The sequence below is a fragment of the Alligator sinensis genome, unplaced genomic scaffold (assembly GCF_000455745.1).
Source record: "Alligator sinensis unplaced genomic scaffold, ASM45574v1 scaffold713_1, whole genome shotgun sequence".
Taxonomy (NCBI): domain Eukaryota; kingdom Metazoa; phylum Chordata; order Crocodylia; family Alligatoridae; genus Alligator; species Alligator sinensis.
The window spans coordinates 608,178-622,515 of NW_005842814.1; the positions used below are offsets into that span (position 1 = coordinate 608,178).

The window sequence follows — 14,338 nt, forward strand, 5'->3', positions numbered from 1 at the left end:
GTTTAAAGTTTATGCACATGTACCTTGCTAAGTGAAAGCCTAATTTCCTATCTGAAGTTAGTTTTCTGTCTTGGAGTAATTGGAAAAAATGTTGTTCTAGAGATTCATTGTAAACAAAAGTGTAATTTGTACATTCCCTTTAATTCATGGAGTTAACATCTCTGGTGGTCTTATCTAATTCCATTTTCCTCATTTAGAAAGATTTAATTGTAGAGTTCACATAATTTTCTCTAAATTTTGTAGTAACCTTTTAATTCACTGCTGTGCCTAAACAAATAAGCTTTTCCTTTATATCAATTTTAAAACGTACATAAATAGAAGAGAAAAATACCCTGATTTTGAACTAGCTGTAACATATAGAAACTATTAGCTATTAATATGTCCACTGTGTCGCTTTTGGTGGGATTTGCAAATGTATTTATATGCATTGTATATTTGTATGGAAAAATGCATTAAGCAGGGTAATGTCTTTGATTATAACGAATTCACAGCATCTGTGGAATGGGTAAAGAAAACAAATAGGGAGAAAAGGAGGAATATTTTTTCATGCAAGCTTTCCCTTGTAACATTTGTTTAGTTGTTAGGTTGATAAATGAAAACAATTTTCAAGTACATTTTTTTTAAGTTGATGTCCATATTGCATTTAAATGTAGGTTGGGATTTGGATTTCAATACTAACACAATTTTATTTTTAGCCTTTGGGGCAGTTAAGGCTTTGACCACCAAGTGTTTCAGAGTTGGGGTTGTAATTCTCTCATAAAATTTTGAAAAAAATGTAGTACATCTAGGAGGAGAGAACTAGTTGTTTCTCATGAATTAAATTAGATTTTTTTAAATCTATTCTGTTAAAGATAAACACATTTTTAAAAATATTAATCTCAGTCGGTATATCAAGTCAAAACCTATATGTTAAGGACATATTACATAAAAAAATAATAGTGTGTGTACATATAATACAGGTTGAAAATTTTTAAAGGCCCTAAATTACTTCAGCACAGCATCTATTTGCTAAATGGTCTTGTATTTCTAAGCCCTTCCAGCCCTTGAAAATTTCACTTATGGTGACTGCCTACTAGATTCTGCTTTGATCTGTGTACGTACTCAGCATATATTATACATACTTATGCTTGTGTGTGTCTGTGCAAGATGGTGACAGCTCAGTGACTCAAGATGCACTTTCTAGTCCTGTGCTCCTAAGGACAAATACAAGATTAGGTTGCCTCTGGCCAGAGTAGCAAGCACTATAAACTTCCTGAGCTGCCTGTTACTGTTATTCCAAATACCAAAGGCAAAATATTTGGTACTCAGATCTGAGAAAAGTGGATTTAGCATAAAGAGTTTGTAGTCAGAAAAAGAGTAGACAGTATTGTTGAAGGAAGCTGTCAAACAGTAAAGGAGAAGAAGTGGGTAGAATTTCTCAGAGTCCCCAAAAATGGCTTACTTATGGCATGTCCAGAAAAAAACTTACTGCAGTGTCAGGAGGTGAAATGTTCTAAATGGTGCTGTTTTTTTTTATGCAACTGCAGGGGCCTACAAGTACTGCTCACACCTGTTCTTGCAAATATTCTTGAAGCAGATCAAGAGAAATGCTGGGGATTTGACCAGTTTTTTGCAGAGACAAGTGACATACTCCACCGAATAATAATTCATATCTTCTCACTACAGCAAATGTCCTTACACAAAATTTATATTCACAGCTACAATACGTAAGTAGTCTTCTCTTCGTTATTTCCACTTCAGTCTCCTCCAAGCATAGAATACTGGGAGCTCAGATAACCAGTATAACAAATTCAGTAATTTCACATGACATTTGTGCAACCAGAAGGGAAATGTGTGAAAATGCTATTTTACGCTACAAACCTATAAAGCCCTCATATGTCAAGTAATATTTCTATGAATGCATATGTGATGTGTCTAATAAAAGATATCAAATTCACCCAAGGAACCTTGTCTGCCTATGTGATGTTTATACATTTACATGGTGATTTTTGTTCTTGGTCCTTCCCATTTTGTTCTTTTATTATTATCTGTGATTCGTTTGGTAAAGACATCCAAGTCCAAGTGATATGCTTCCAAAAGAACTCTTTGAATGCTTCACCATTTACACTTTGGAAGTTTTTCTCTCTCTCTTTTAATTTACTTCCCAGTGCTATTTGAATATGGGCTACCATTTTAAGTGCCCACAAAATATTGGTACCATCAGAGCTAAAGTGAAGTCAGTCCTCTTGTGAAAAGCTTATAATCTAACTTTTTTAAATTGTGTAAAATTTCTGAAAATGATTTATTTCATTGCATGTTTTCATGTAAATGAATACAAAATGGTCAAATTAGCTCTTCTCTGACTATAGCTCCATCTGTTTCTTAAATGAATCTCTTGGTATACTATGAATTGAAGGGATTGGACAGCAAATAATATTTGTAAGTGTACAATACAAAGTATGTATCTCAGGTTCTGGATGTCATAATGATTTTTTTCCTGGAAAAAAAATCTCTAAATAGATTGTCACTTAACTACTTGAGAGACCACCTCTCTTCTTGTGCCTGCCACTGTGACTCGCATTAGAGGCTTTTGTGGTATGTCTTGATTTAAAAGAGAGAGGCCTGGCAGTAAAGTACTCTCAGAGTATGGACATACCAACAGATTATTTTGAGGTAGAAGAGATGTGGGGATTTCCCATATGTCATCTGATCCATGGTAACTGCCTATGTGCGTGCTCCTAACCTATAAACCTATAAAATTGACGTGTGGTTGCTTAGCCCTATTTAATTATTTGTTTTATTTATTTTTACATAAAATTAGGTTTAACCCATTGCGTTTTAGTGAATATCATTTATTCCATAAGTGTGTTTCTTACAGAGCTGCTATATTTCATGAATTGGTCTACAAACAGACAAAAATAATTTCTCAGAATCAAGAACTGATCTTTGAAGGTCGCCGTTTAGTGTTAGATCCTGGCAGATTGGCACAGCACTTCCCCAGAACCACTGAAGAAAATCCCATATTTGTTGTAAGCAGGGAGTCTGTGAATACCGTAGGATTAATCTATGAAGCAGGTAGATTGAAATCTTTTCTGTCTGTTATGTAATTACCTGAAAACTATGTTTAGTTTTTTCTTTTAAAATAGTTTTAATTACTTATTATTTTTGACATCTGAATGGAAAACTTGAATTTTAGAATTTCAAAAATAGGAGCCTAAATTTATGTTCCTAAATTCACATTTCAGCATGTGCATACTAAGAGGCCTGAGTTTTCAAAACTGCTGGGCATCCAAAGCATTCTCTTGATATCACTACATGTTGCTGGCTACTAAGCATTTTGACAAATGAGGCCGTTTATTGAAATACCTGAAAGTGGATTTTGAAATCTCATGCTCCACCAAAAAATGTCCTGTTACCAAGCAGATTTTGTAGTGAGGAATTTTTGTTATGCATGGAATTCTAAAATTCTTCTTTAAAGTATATCATATAAAAAAAATTTAAAGGATTTTCAAAATGATGCTTGAAATCCTGTATCTTTTTTCTAGTTTTTAAAGAATATTTGGTAATTCAAGTATTTTTCCAATGTTTAGTCCTTGTTATTTGCTATCAAAAGTAATTTTTATTTAAATTTTAGATGGTAGAGATTGGGAAAGGTAATTTGTATTTCCTGCTTCCTTCTCTGAGACACTTCAGTTTTACTAAACTCACAAAAGAAAGATTTCTTGAACACAATATGTATTTTGTATTTACTGTTGAGTTAAAGACTTAATGCATATTATGGAATTAATACATTTTCACTGCTTATGTATTACAGTTTTACTTCCTAAAGTACCTCCACGGTATGACTTAGATGGTGATGCCAGTATGGCTAAAGTGAGTATGTAATTAGAACTGGAATTAAATTACTATCTCAAATAAACTAAAGATATCTAATGACAATATGAATAATATCAGTAGGTATTACTGATTTGGTTTTTGCAGTGGGCATTCTTTTTATAAGTGTTAATGATGGCATTAGTTGACAGGAAAATATTTTTTTCTTCTGTCATTCAGTACTGTATTAAATTAAAACAAGATATTTTTCTATCATAGGAAAGTAGTTCTGGAAGGGACCCCATGTAGTCCAGCCATCTGCTTAAGGCAGAATCATCCCTGACTAAATCATCCCAGCCAAGTGTCTGTCCAACATGCTCTTCAGATTTGCAAGGATGGAGATTCCACAATTTGTCTAAGTGGCCTGTTCCAAGGCTTGATCACCCTGTTAGTCTGAAAGTTCCTCCTAATCTCCAACCTAAATTTTCTCTGCTGAAGTTGGAGGCCATTGTTCCTAGTCATGTCCCCTATGGCCATAGTTACATGCTTTGAAGGAGAAAAGCATTACCAGTTTATAAGTGCTGTGTATCATTATTACTAGTGATCTTTGTTTTGACTTTTTTCTTAGAGGAAAATTACAGTGCTTTATAAAGTAAGGACCAAATCTATAATTTGTTGTTCAAACAAAATTCCCATTGAAATCAATAGGCCTTTTGTCTTAAAAAAAAAAAAAAAAAAAAAAAAGCCAAGATTTTATAAATAGATATCTATAATGGAATTACACTATTTGTGTTCATTAATGTTGGGGGAAAATGTGTCCCTACAAACCACCTCTGTTTTTAATACATTTATGCTGCAATTTATTTTATATATATTTTAGAATATAATAAAAATAACTGGAAGTTAAGGTTATTTCATTTGGCATACCATACCATAATAAGTGAATGTTTGAGAGAGATCCATTGAGGTGATGGTCTTTAGTAGTCTGGTATGCCAAATGAAATAAAAATAACTGGAAGTTAAGGTTATTTCATTAAATTATGTAGCTCTTACACAAACTGAATTCTAAGAATTCCCTAAACGTTGTATAACTTCAGTTGAAATTGTTAATCTGAAAAGCTCTGATCTTTGTTTATAGAATAAATATTCAGAATAAAAATTAAATTCCTCCAGAAATATATAAGTACATAATTCAGTGCTTAAGTGTTTATGTATGGCTGCAAGGAATATATACACAAGGTTAGCCAAAAAGTATTGTAGGTAGTGTCCTTTCCTGTGATGATAATCAACTTAAGACCAAAATAAGAGTTCCCTTTTCTGTGGAGAATGGATTTCTCTCCTGTAGAGTTTCTGAGACTCTCCACCTTAGACAGAAACTTCATAAGAGAAAGGTAGTGGCAACTCTCCTTTTGGTCCTTGTTCTGTGCCTGTTGCATGCAGGTATCTCCTATTGACGTCACAGATAATTGCTTTATAGGGTGTCTGCTTAATTTGCACACAGAAAGCTGTCTCTTTGTATCTCTCAAAGTATTCAGGAAGGGGAACAGTCAAGTAATTTCCCCTGAAAATCTCTTAATATTTTAGTGCTGACACTTGAAATTGTATCAATTTATTATCCTTGATAAAACTAGAAAGTTATGACTGCTAACATTAACTTTAACTTTTTCTGTTAAACATGTTTTAAATTAGCCTCTTTGTGGAATTTAAAAAAAACCCAACAGCCTGTAAGCAGGACTGGGTGGTAGCAAAAACATAGGAGCCTAGGCCTACAATTTTGAAAATGTAGTATTTTATCATTTTCTGGATTGTTAAACTGCTGAATAAATTAACTTGTAACTTTCCAGAAAATTAAATCTGAACCCCAAGAAAAGTGGTGTCAATTCTTGGTTATGGTAGACTTTTTCTTGTCCCTAACAAAGCGTTTGGAAAAGCCATTATCACTTTAACTAATATAATGATTAAATTGTTATTTCTCCACCAATTTACTGGCAAATATTGTGCTACCAACTTCATGTTATAATTTTTTCAAGTGTTATCCATTGTTATTTTATTATGATCCACTGACTTAAATTGCAAAGTTGTGAATGCTGAGTTAGTACTTATATTTTTATTTTTCAAACAGGCAGTAACAGGTGTTGTATGCTATGCCTCTAGAATTGCCAGTGCTTTGTTGCTTTACCAGGAATTGATGCGAAAAGGAATAAGGTGGCTAATGTAAGTGACTGTTTGACTTAATGTTGCCAAGCATGGTTTCTTTGCCAGACTTGATTGGGTTGCCCATAGCTGCCAGATCACCCTTCAGGCAGGGGAGTATCAAGTGAATTTAGGCCTATCCTATGCAGCAAAGAATGCAAGATTCACTGGTGACAGGAGAGAATCCAGGAAGGAGCATGGCTGGTGCATAGTTTAGGCCAGGGTTTCAACCTTTTTTAAGGAGTGTACCCCCTTCCAGATGGGGAAGGGGAGGGTGCTGATGGCAGGGCTGGCCAGATGCAATGATCATTAAATGTTAATTAGAGAAACAATCTTGGGCTCAGGGACTAGGACCCAGTATTGATCCTCTTGCTTGCCTGTGTCTTAAGCTGTGGAGTCATTCTCCCTTTTGCTTACTCACATTTTGCCCCCCTAAATCCTGTGTTCCTTTCTGCATGGTAAAACAACTGCAGGAGGGGTGGAGAGTTGAGCTTGTAACAATGATTAGGGCGCTCTCCTGGAAAGGAGGGAGATGCAAGTTTAGGGCAGGTTAGAGGCTGGATACCACCCTCCTTCCCTCTGGCTTTGTTATATAACAAAATGGTAAGTCCTATTCAGTACTTTAAAAGAATAGATATAGACATGTAGGAATGCACCGATAGAGATTTTTTGGACCTATACCGGTGGCCAATTTTTAATGAGCCTATCAGCTGATACCGATGTGTTTGCCAATATACAGCCCTGCAGCATTGAGACCAGCATCCAGCTGGTAAGTCTGTTGTGGGGACATGGAAGAGGCATGGGGGGGCAGATAGAGGGCCCCACAGTGAGGGAGGGAGTGGGGCAGGGGCAGGCGTGGCACGGGCAAGGTGGGGCATGGGACGGAGCTGCGAGCAGCTTGTCTAGGGCACAAGGGGAGGGGAGGTGTGGCTCCCAGCACTACGCACACCCCGGGGGGGCGCATGCCCCTGGATCCATGCACTGGGCAAGGGCAGGCTGGTGCTGCAGGCTGGGGCCGGGGCTGTGCTGGGCTCTTTCTGGCAGGGGGGTTGGGCTGGGCTGCGCTCAGAACAGGCGGTGGCAGCGCTGGTAGTAGGGGCTACTGGAGGGGGCTGCAGCCACCCCAGAATTCGACATAGCAGTGCTACCACCGCCTGCCTCAAGCCCAGCTCAGCCCAGCCCTGCACAACAGGAAGAGCTTGGCACAGCCCCAGTCCCAGCTCGCAGTGGCAGCCCGCCCTCGCCCCATGCTCAGATCCAGGGGCACATATCCTCCATGCCTTCCCGAGGTATGCATAGGTGTGGGAGCTCCTGTGCCACCCAGACAAGCTGTTTGCAGCTCTGCTCTGCGCCCCTGCTGTGCAGTTCCTGCCCCAGCCCCACTCCCTCCCTCACTGTGGGGACTTCGATTGATTTCCCCCCACTCCTTCCAACACAACAGACTTACCAGTCCAACACTGCTCTCCATGCTGCTGGGCTGCGCTCCTGGCCGCCTGAATGCTGGGCTGCAGTTGCGCGCATGCACGTGGCATTTATCAGCGACATTATTGGCCACATCAGCCAAAAAAAGTTGATTGCCAATACTGTCAATTTTCCTTATATCAGTGCTGATCTGATATGGGACCGATGTATCAGTGCACCTCAATAGACATTTACCGTCATTAGAGAATTTGGGGCCCTGAATCCCAAGTGGTTGGAAGTGCCTGCCTGCAACCCTGACTTAGGTGCTGGAGAAGGACAGGATTATAACTCCTGTGCTTAACATTTCCTATTGGCTAGCTCTAGGTGGCTGCTTTCTCAGCATTGTTTCCTTGGATTACCATTCAGAGACCCCTAACTCTCTTCATGCACTTCATAAGGCAGCAACGTCCAACTCATCTGGCCTTGTGGGTAAGGGCACTGTGGCCAGATGCATGACATGGGGCAAGTCTGTGGGCTAGACTGGATCCACAGTCTGGCCCTGTATTCTGGACCTGGAGTGGTTGCTGTATATGGCATGGTCCTGCTCCAGCTGGTGTTGACCCTGGACCCCAGCGCCCCAGAGTGGCCACTTCTGTTCCAAGGCTGTGCTGCTCATGGCAGCTGCACCCGGATGCAAATTGGAATGTGCAACAGGAATGTGAAACATGGCCCATCTGCATGCTGTCTGCAGTTCACTTTTGAGACCCACAGGGCAGCTTCAGGGGCCAGATGATACAACTCTGTTGCCTGGATCTTGCCTCTGGGTCATGTGTGTGACACCCAGACACCTGACTCTTTGGGATCTGGACTTCACTCTGGGAGCCAGGTTCTTTAAAAATTATTTATTGTGGTGCCTGACTTGTAGATCTTTAAGTCCTGTATGGATCTAGCCCTTGCATTAGTAATATCTTCCCAAAGTTTGGAATGTCATTTTATGACATAATGTGAAATCTTAGAGAGGTTGTTCTCCACTAGGAGCTATTATTACGAACTTATGCAACAAAAGAAGTGAAAACTGTGTTTGATAGATGAATGCTATGCTTTCCAGTGAAATAATCAAAGAAGATTACAATGCAATGTTGCACAAGAAGACAGAGGTTGAGATTAAGCTGGATTTCTGCAACAGAAATGTTGAAAGGGCTGGAAAAATGTGAGTAGATGTCTTATATTACACTGTGGTTGAAACTGCCTGCTGTTGTTATTTTCTTCAATGGCTGTTGTATTTAAAGATAACTATATTTACATTTTCTCCCACAGCAAATTAATGATGCTTTAATTAGAATTGTATTACAGTTGGTTGTGATGTAGCCTCAGCAGTGGCTTGGACCTGCCAGTGATTGTTGCTACTTAAGGTAGTGGAAAAAACCACTGTTTTGTAGTTTGCTCTCTCTTCTCTGTCAGTCAAGATGTACCATTTGCTTAAGGAGTTACTGTAAAAGCAGGACAAAGCATTTGGTTACTTGCAGTAATGCATTAGCCACTAAGCTTGTCCAATATTTTAAGGAAGAATAAAGAGCAGTAAAACAAATTGTTAAAAATCTTAGCTCCCTGTTGCAAAGAGGTTTTAAAATTAAAATAGATGACTAATTTTGGTAGTGTTGGAGTCTTATTGTAGCCAGGAAAAATATGAGAAGCAAGGATATTTGTGGATGAGATCTTTTATTCGACCAGCTGCATGACATGGATTGGATAGATTTAGACAAGCTTTTAAATTTATACATTCTTCTTCAGGTCTGACTTCAGTCTCTTCCATCCCTGCAGTTGGTAAGATTTTACGCACCGAAATCCTTGCCTCTCACATATGATTGAATATAATATTTCTAGAAATATTACAAACAAAAACTGCATTAGAACAACATCATTAAGATTGCAAAATCAAGTGTGTAAATCATGAGAAAATATCAGAATACGGTTGTTTGCAGAATCATAATCTGCCATCCCCTTATGAATCTGCTTCTTATAGTTTCCCACAGGACCCTTGGCTAATGCAGCATACACTTAATGATCAGCTTTTCAGTATTTTTCTTCTTTTTGTTCAGTGGGTGGCCCTAGGCTAGGTATTCTGATCTTGCTCTGAAAACCAAATTAATTTCCTATTGGACTTACATGACACTTATCACTAGAGAATCTGAGTGCTTCACAAATGTTAATTAGCACCACCTATTTGAGATGGAAGGATAATATTCTTATTTTGTATTCTCCCCAGAGAGACTAAGATCAAAAGCATTTGAGATACCAAGGACCTGATATTTCACAGTACTTAGTATTATATAGAATTTACAGGTTCAGAGTGCAACTACTACTCACTTTATTGCAGTTGTCTTTATAATTTCTGCAAATCAGACCCCAAGCTCTCTAGTAAGGTACAAGAAAAATGAGAAATATGGCTGTGAAAGTTCTGATTTACAGGACTCGTCTTTTTGCAGAGACAAAAAGCACTAAACTCCCTTAATCATCAGACCATCCCTGTTCTAATTCTCACCTCATTTACTACATATCTTCTAGCTTCTGTGACAAATGAGGCAAGGATCCAACAAACAGTCTCCTTTTCTATACAGCTCTGGTTCATCTCCACAGTAGTTTTATCCTGAGCACTGAATGAGGCGCAAGAGTCCTAGAGAAACATAATATGTTATCGTGCTATTAAAGACTACGTGACAAAGCGTAAGAGGGGCCAAGGAAGATAACAACCATTCTTAATGTTGTCATTTCCTAACCAATCAGTTGCTTGACTTTACAATCTTAATAATGGCTGTTTTAATGTAATGTTGTGTTTGTGAGATTTCCCAGGTTTCTTGTAAAAGGAAAAAACCCTGCAACGTGTGGAATCTTACAGGTATCTCTGCATGTTAGCAGGATTGGAGACTTTACATGTTGTTACATAGATTCTGCCATTTTGTAGAGTAACTGATACCAAAAATAGGTTGTCATCCTCAGAGCAACCGAGCAGGGTGTGGGACTCGGGGCAAATCAGCCCCGCCTCCGGACATGAGGAAGCCAGCAGCGGATTTGGCAGCAATTGGTGGAGGGAGCAGCCGGAGGTGCCAGATTCGGGGGGGGGGGGGCGGAGCAGCCAGACATGAAGCCGGTGGCAGCGTGGAGTCACTGCAGATGCTCTGCCCAGCTCCACAGGGCCCAGGGCAGTCACCCCAATTCACCAACCCACTAAGGATGGCCCTGGTCATCCTCTAGGGTGGATGTAGCTGGGATGAGGCACTTTATACGTTTCACAGCTGTCTGCTGATAGCAGAACAATGGATCTCCAGTTTCGTTCTAGGCTGCTCTGGAAGAGAGTGGGCTTTAGTGACCACAGATTCTTCTTCTGTCCTTTTCCTCCCAAGTTTTGACCACCTTTCTGCCCTGTCATCTCTAACCAGTCCCTGTCATAGTCTGGTTTCTACTCCTGGGGCTTCTCATTAGATCCGTCTTCCCTGCCCCATTAGTTCCTCCATTTCTTTTTCCAGCCAGTCAGTCTCCTCAGATTATCTTTTTCCACTCCCAGGCTATCCTCCCTACCTTTCTCCCCAAAAGTCCATACCTTGTCCCCTCTATTTGATTCTGATGTCTTTGTCATCCATATAGCCTGGCTTCATTTGGGCTACTTGGTCTGGTTGAAAGCACAGGAGAGACAGGCTCCCTGTCTCCAATACAAATGTGTGGCCCCAGCAGCTCAGAGTAGCAGGAAGAGTCCTGCCCAGCCTTGGACTTAGTGTGGACAGAGCCATCAGAGAATTTAGCCATTTATTTAAGTAACCTGAAAAACTGCATACAAATTTAATTGTTTCCAACTTAACCACAGCTGAGAGAATTTTCAGAGGCCTGGCAAAAGACCCCCGGCTATGTCCAGACGAGCATGGCTGTGTGGTATGTGGTGCCACAGACACGTCTGTAGCGCCTCATATTGTATGTTCAGTTGTTCTCTATATTGCAAGGGAGCAGTGCAGAGCGTTTTTTTGACCCCTGGATATCCATCAGGGGCCAAAAAAATGCGCAGGGGGAAAAAAGTGGAGTGGCGCATGCGGCAGCAGCATATGCCACCCAAAGCTGGAGCCTGACCAGCCAGAGCCATATTCTGTTGCCAGCCAGGCTTTACATGGCAGGATTGCCATGGCTGAAACTCCAGAAGGACCCCAGGTAAGGCTGCTAGGACCAATCCAGTTCTGGCCCCAGCCTCCCCTACCCAACCTGGGGTAACTTGCTGCACAGTAGAGCATGCGTGGCATTGGTGTTCCCCAGGGACAACTAGTGGCAGCACAAGGTGTGCCATCGCTAGTTGTCCCCAGGGAACCAAATGTCCACACGTGTGGATGCGGCCCCTCTGTCTAATTTCCAGTCCTCGCTCCAAAGTGTGAGAACGCTAGAACTTCTCAAACAAAAGGTGGCTAAGGCATGCATGAGTAAGCAGCGTTATTTTTGGAAATTGCTGTACTGTTTTTATTGGAATAAAAAAAAAAAATCTAATCCAAATGGTTAAATTGTGACGAAGTCCTAAGTGAAGTCATAGTCTTGGGATCTTAATAATATTAAGTAGTGCTACCAGACCCATTTATAATATTTGATTGTGGCTCAGTTATTTTAATATATATCAAAAGGAAAACGCCTCTGTGCATTGGAGAACTGGTTCTTGATGTGTCTATAACTACTTTTTTTTTTTTTTTTTTTTTTACAGGATTTTTTTTGCTTGGCAAATTTAAAAAAATAGACTGATATCTTTAAAGCAGATAGTTTTCAGTTGTCAGCAGAAGTAACTTAGTGAAGAGCAGAAATGTTAGGATTGCAAGTTGCTGTTGTTTTTTGCATTTGAGTCAAAATCTGGAGACCAAACAGGTGTAGAGCCTGTTCCTAAACTAAAATGTTTGGCTTGTTGCTTAGGAAAATTTTCATGTTGTTTCTCAAAGTTAAACATAATCTCATGTTTCACCCCCTGCTAAACTGCCCCTTTTCAATAAGAATGGGTATATTATTTTTATTAACTTCTCCTTCAGAATCCTACATATAAAATGATCCCCAAACTGCATTATTTAACTCGTTTGTTAAATATCACTCTACACACAGTAATCATGTTATGTTTTGTTTAACTTTTTTCTGGTCAGGTATGAGAATCTACTGCAAATCAATTTGGAAACAACAGAAATGGATGAGATTTCTGACATACACACTAAACTGGTGCGGGTAAGTGCCGAAAGTCAAGCCCTGCTCAAAACTAGTACTGTACAAAAGGCTGAAAGTGCAGCCACACGATTTCTACTTAAGGCAACCTCTAGAGTTTTGTATAAGTTTTCATGCTCTCCCAAATACCTATATTGAAATGTGGTTATTTCATGAAGGTAACTATACTCTCAATTAGCACAGGCCAGTACAATGCATGGTACTGCATGGTATGGTACCGTGTATGGTATGGTACAATACTCTCAATTAGCACAGGCCAGTGCTGTTTTTGTGTGGCCTTACTGTTATCTGAAACTTTTAAGCAAATTCTTTTTACAATAATTTTTTAATCCAGTTAAATATATCTGATATTTATGTTGCCTTTCACTTGGAACAATTTCAAACTTGATGTATGTATGAAATACTTTAATACCAATGTCCTTTGCAATCTACCCAATGCTTTAATTTAAGAGAAGGTAAACAGAAATGCACATCAACCAGTGAAGAGCCTAAGGTTTTTCCCAGGACAGGATTATAAGAAATGGAAGGTGGCTAATGTATATATTTCCTGTAAGTGATATGAATCTAAGAAAGAATGAAAAATGTTAGCATAGCTTATAATGATCAGGCACAAAGCAGATTTTTTGCAGAGTATAAATAATAAATATATATAAATAATATAAGCAATAGAATCCTTTGGGCAGTTCATGGGAGGGACAGGTATGGCACATAACCATACATAGTGCCCTGGAGCAATGATTCTCAACCTTTTTGATCCACCCCCACCTACTGCTCACAGTCACCTTGCCCCTCCCTGCCTTCCACCCCATGCACAGCTCTACAGCCTCCCTCCCTCCTGATCATCAGAGCCCAATCCTAACCCCACACTTGAATTTCTTGGTGGCAGCCTGTTCCAGGAAATGAAGCAGTGAAACCTGATTGCCACGTTGCTGCATTTAGGCTAATTAGCTCTGCCTTTCAACAGAGCTAATCATATCCACAGTACCATAGTAAAGTGTCTCTACTGCTTTTTCTGCTTGAGCCAGTGTGTGTATGCTCAGCAATCTGGCTCCTTCATTTGGAGATGGAGGAAGATGGGGAGTTGATCAGCCACCATCCTTGCTGCACCCACGCAGCCCAGGTGTTGTGAATCCACTGTTCTATAGGTCTTTCAGCTCTCCTTGTGCCCTTAATGCCTCCTTGTAGTTCAGTATGGCCACAGAGATAATAGCCTGTGCTAGGCCATGAAGGAAATTTCAGTCAGGTTGACATACTAACTCTGTCTTGTCTGAGATTAGTTATTCATTATCTTTGTCATGCTCACTCGCCTAGTTATTTTGATACTTAAGCAGATTTTAATAACAGATTACAGAAAAAGAATTAAAAAATAAAATGCTTGGCACAAGATAGATTCCTTTGGTTAAACACCATACAAGGTTTTTCTGCCGCTGCTTTTCCTCTCTTCCTTCCAGCAGCTGCATGGAGAGAGGAGTAGAGTCCTGCAGGGATAGATCCAGAGGATGGTGGGGTGTTGCAATTCTACTTTGAATTCTTCTCCACCCAGAGTTTAAAACCAGCTGCCAGGCAATAGCATTGGCATTTCTATTCAGGCAGTGCTAATAGAATCAAACGACTTTAGTGCTCATTACCTGATTCCTGCTAATTGCTTTACACTCCATAGTGAATGGTCTGGATGTTCAGTTAATGATCTTGATGTTCCACTAGTCAAGCTAACTTTTTTTCC

At 39.7% G+C, this 14,338-nt stretch overlaps 1 protein-coding gene across 2 annotated transcripts in view; it reads left to right on the top strand.

The window, feature by feature from the left end:
• Positions 1 to 14,338, top strand: part of TBK1 (TANK binding kinase 1) — a 43,755-nt gene that overhangs the window by 17,995 nt on the left and 11,422 nt on the right. For both annotated transcript variants that reach the window (XM_025191416.1, XM_006035274.3), the window contains exons 8-13: positions 1,527 to 1,706; positions 2,858 to 3,054; positions 3,794 to 3,852; positions 5,915 to 6,006; positions 8,495 to 8,596; positions 12,540 to 12,618. In XM_025191416.1, coding sequence (XP_025047201.1) covers positions 1,527 to 1,706; positions 2,858 to 3,054; positions 3,794 to 3,852; positions 5,915 to 6,006; positions 8,495 to 8,596; positions 12,540 to 12,618 — 709 coding nt within the window. The remainder of the gene's footprint in view (positions 1 to 1,526; positions 1,707 to 2,857; positions 3,055 to 3,793; positions 3,853 to 5,914; positions 6,007 to 8,494; positions 8,597 to 12,539; positions 12,619 to 14,338) is intronic.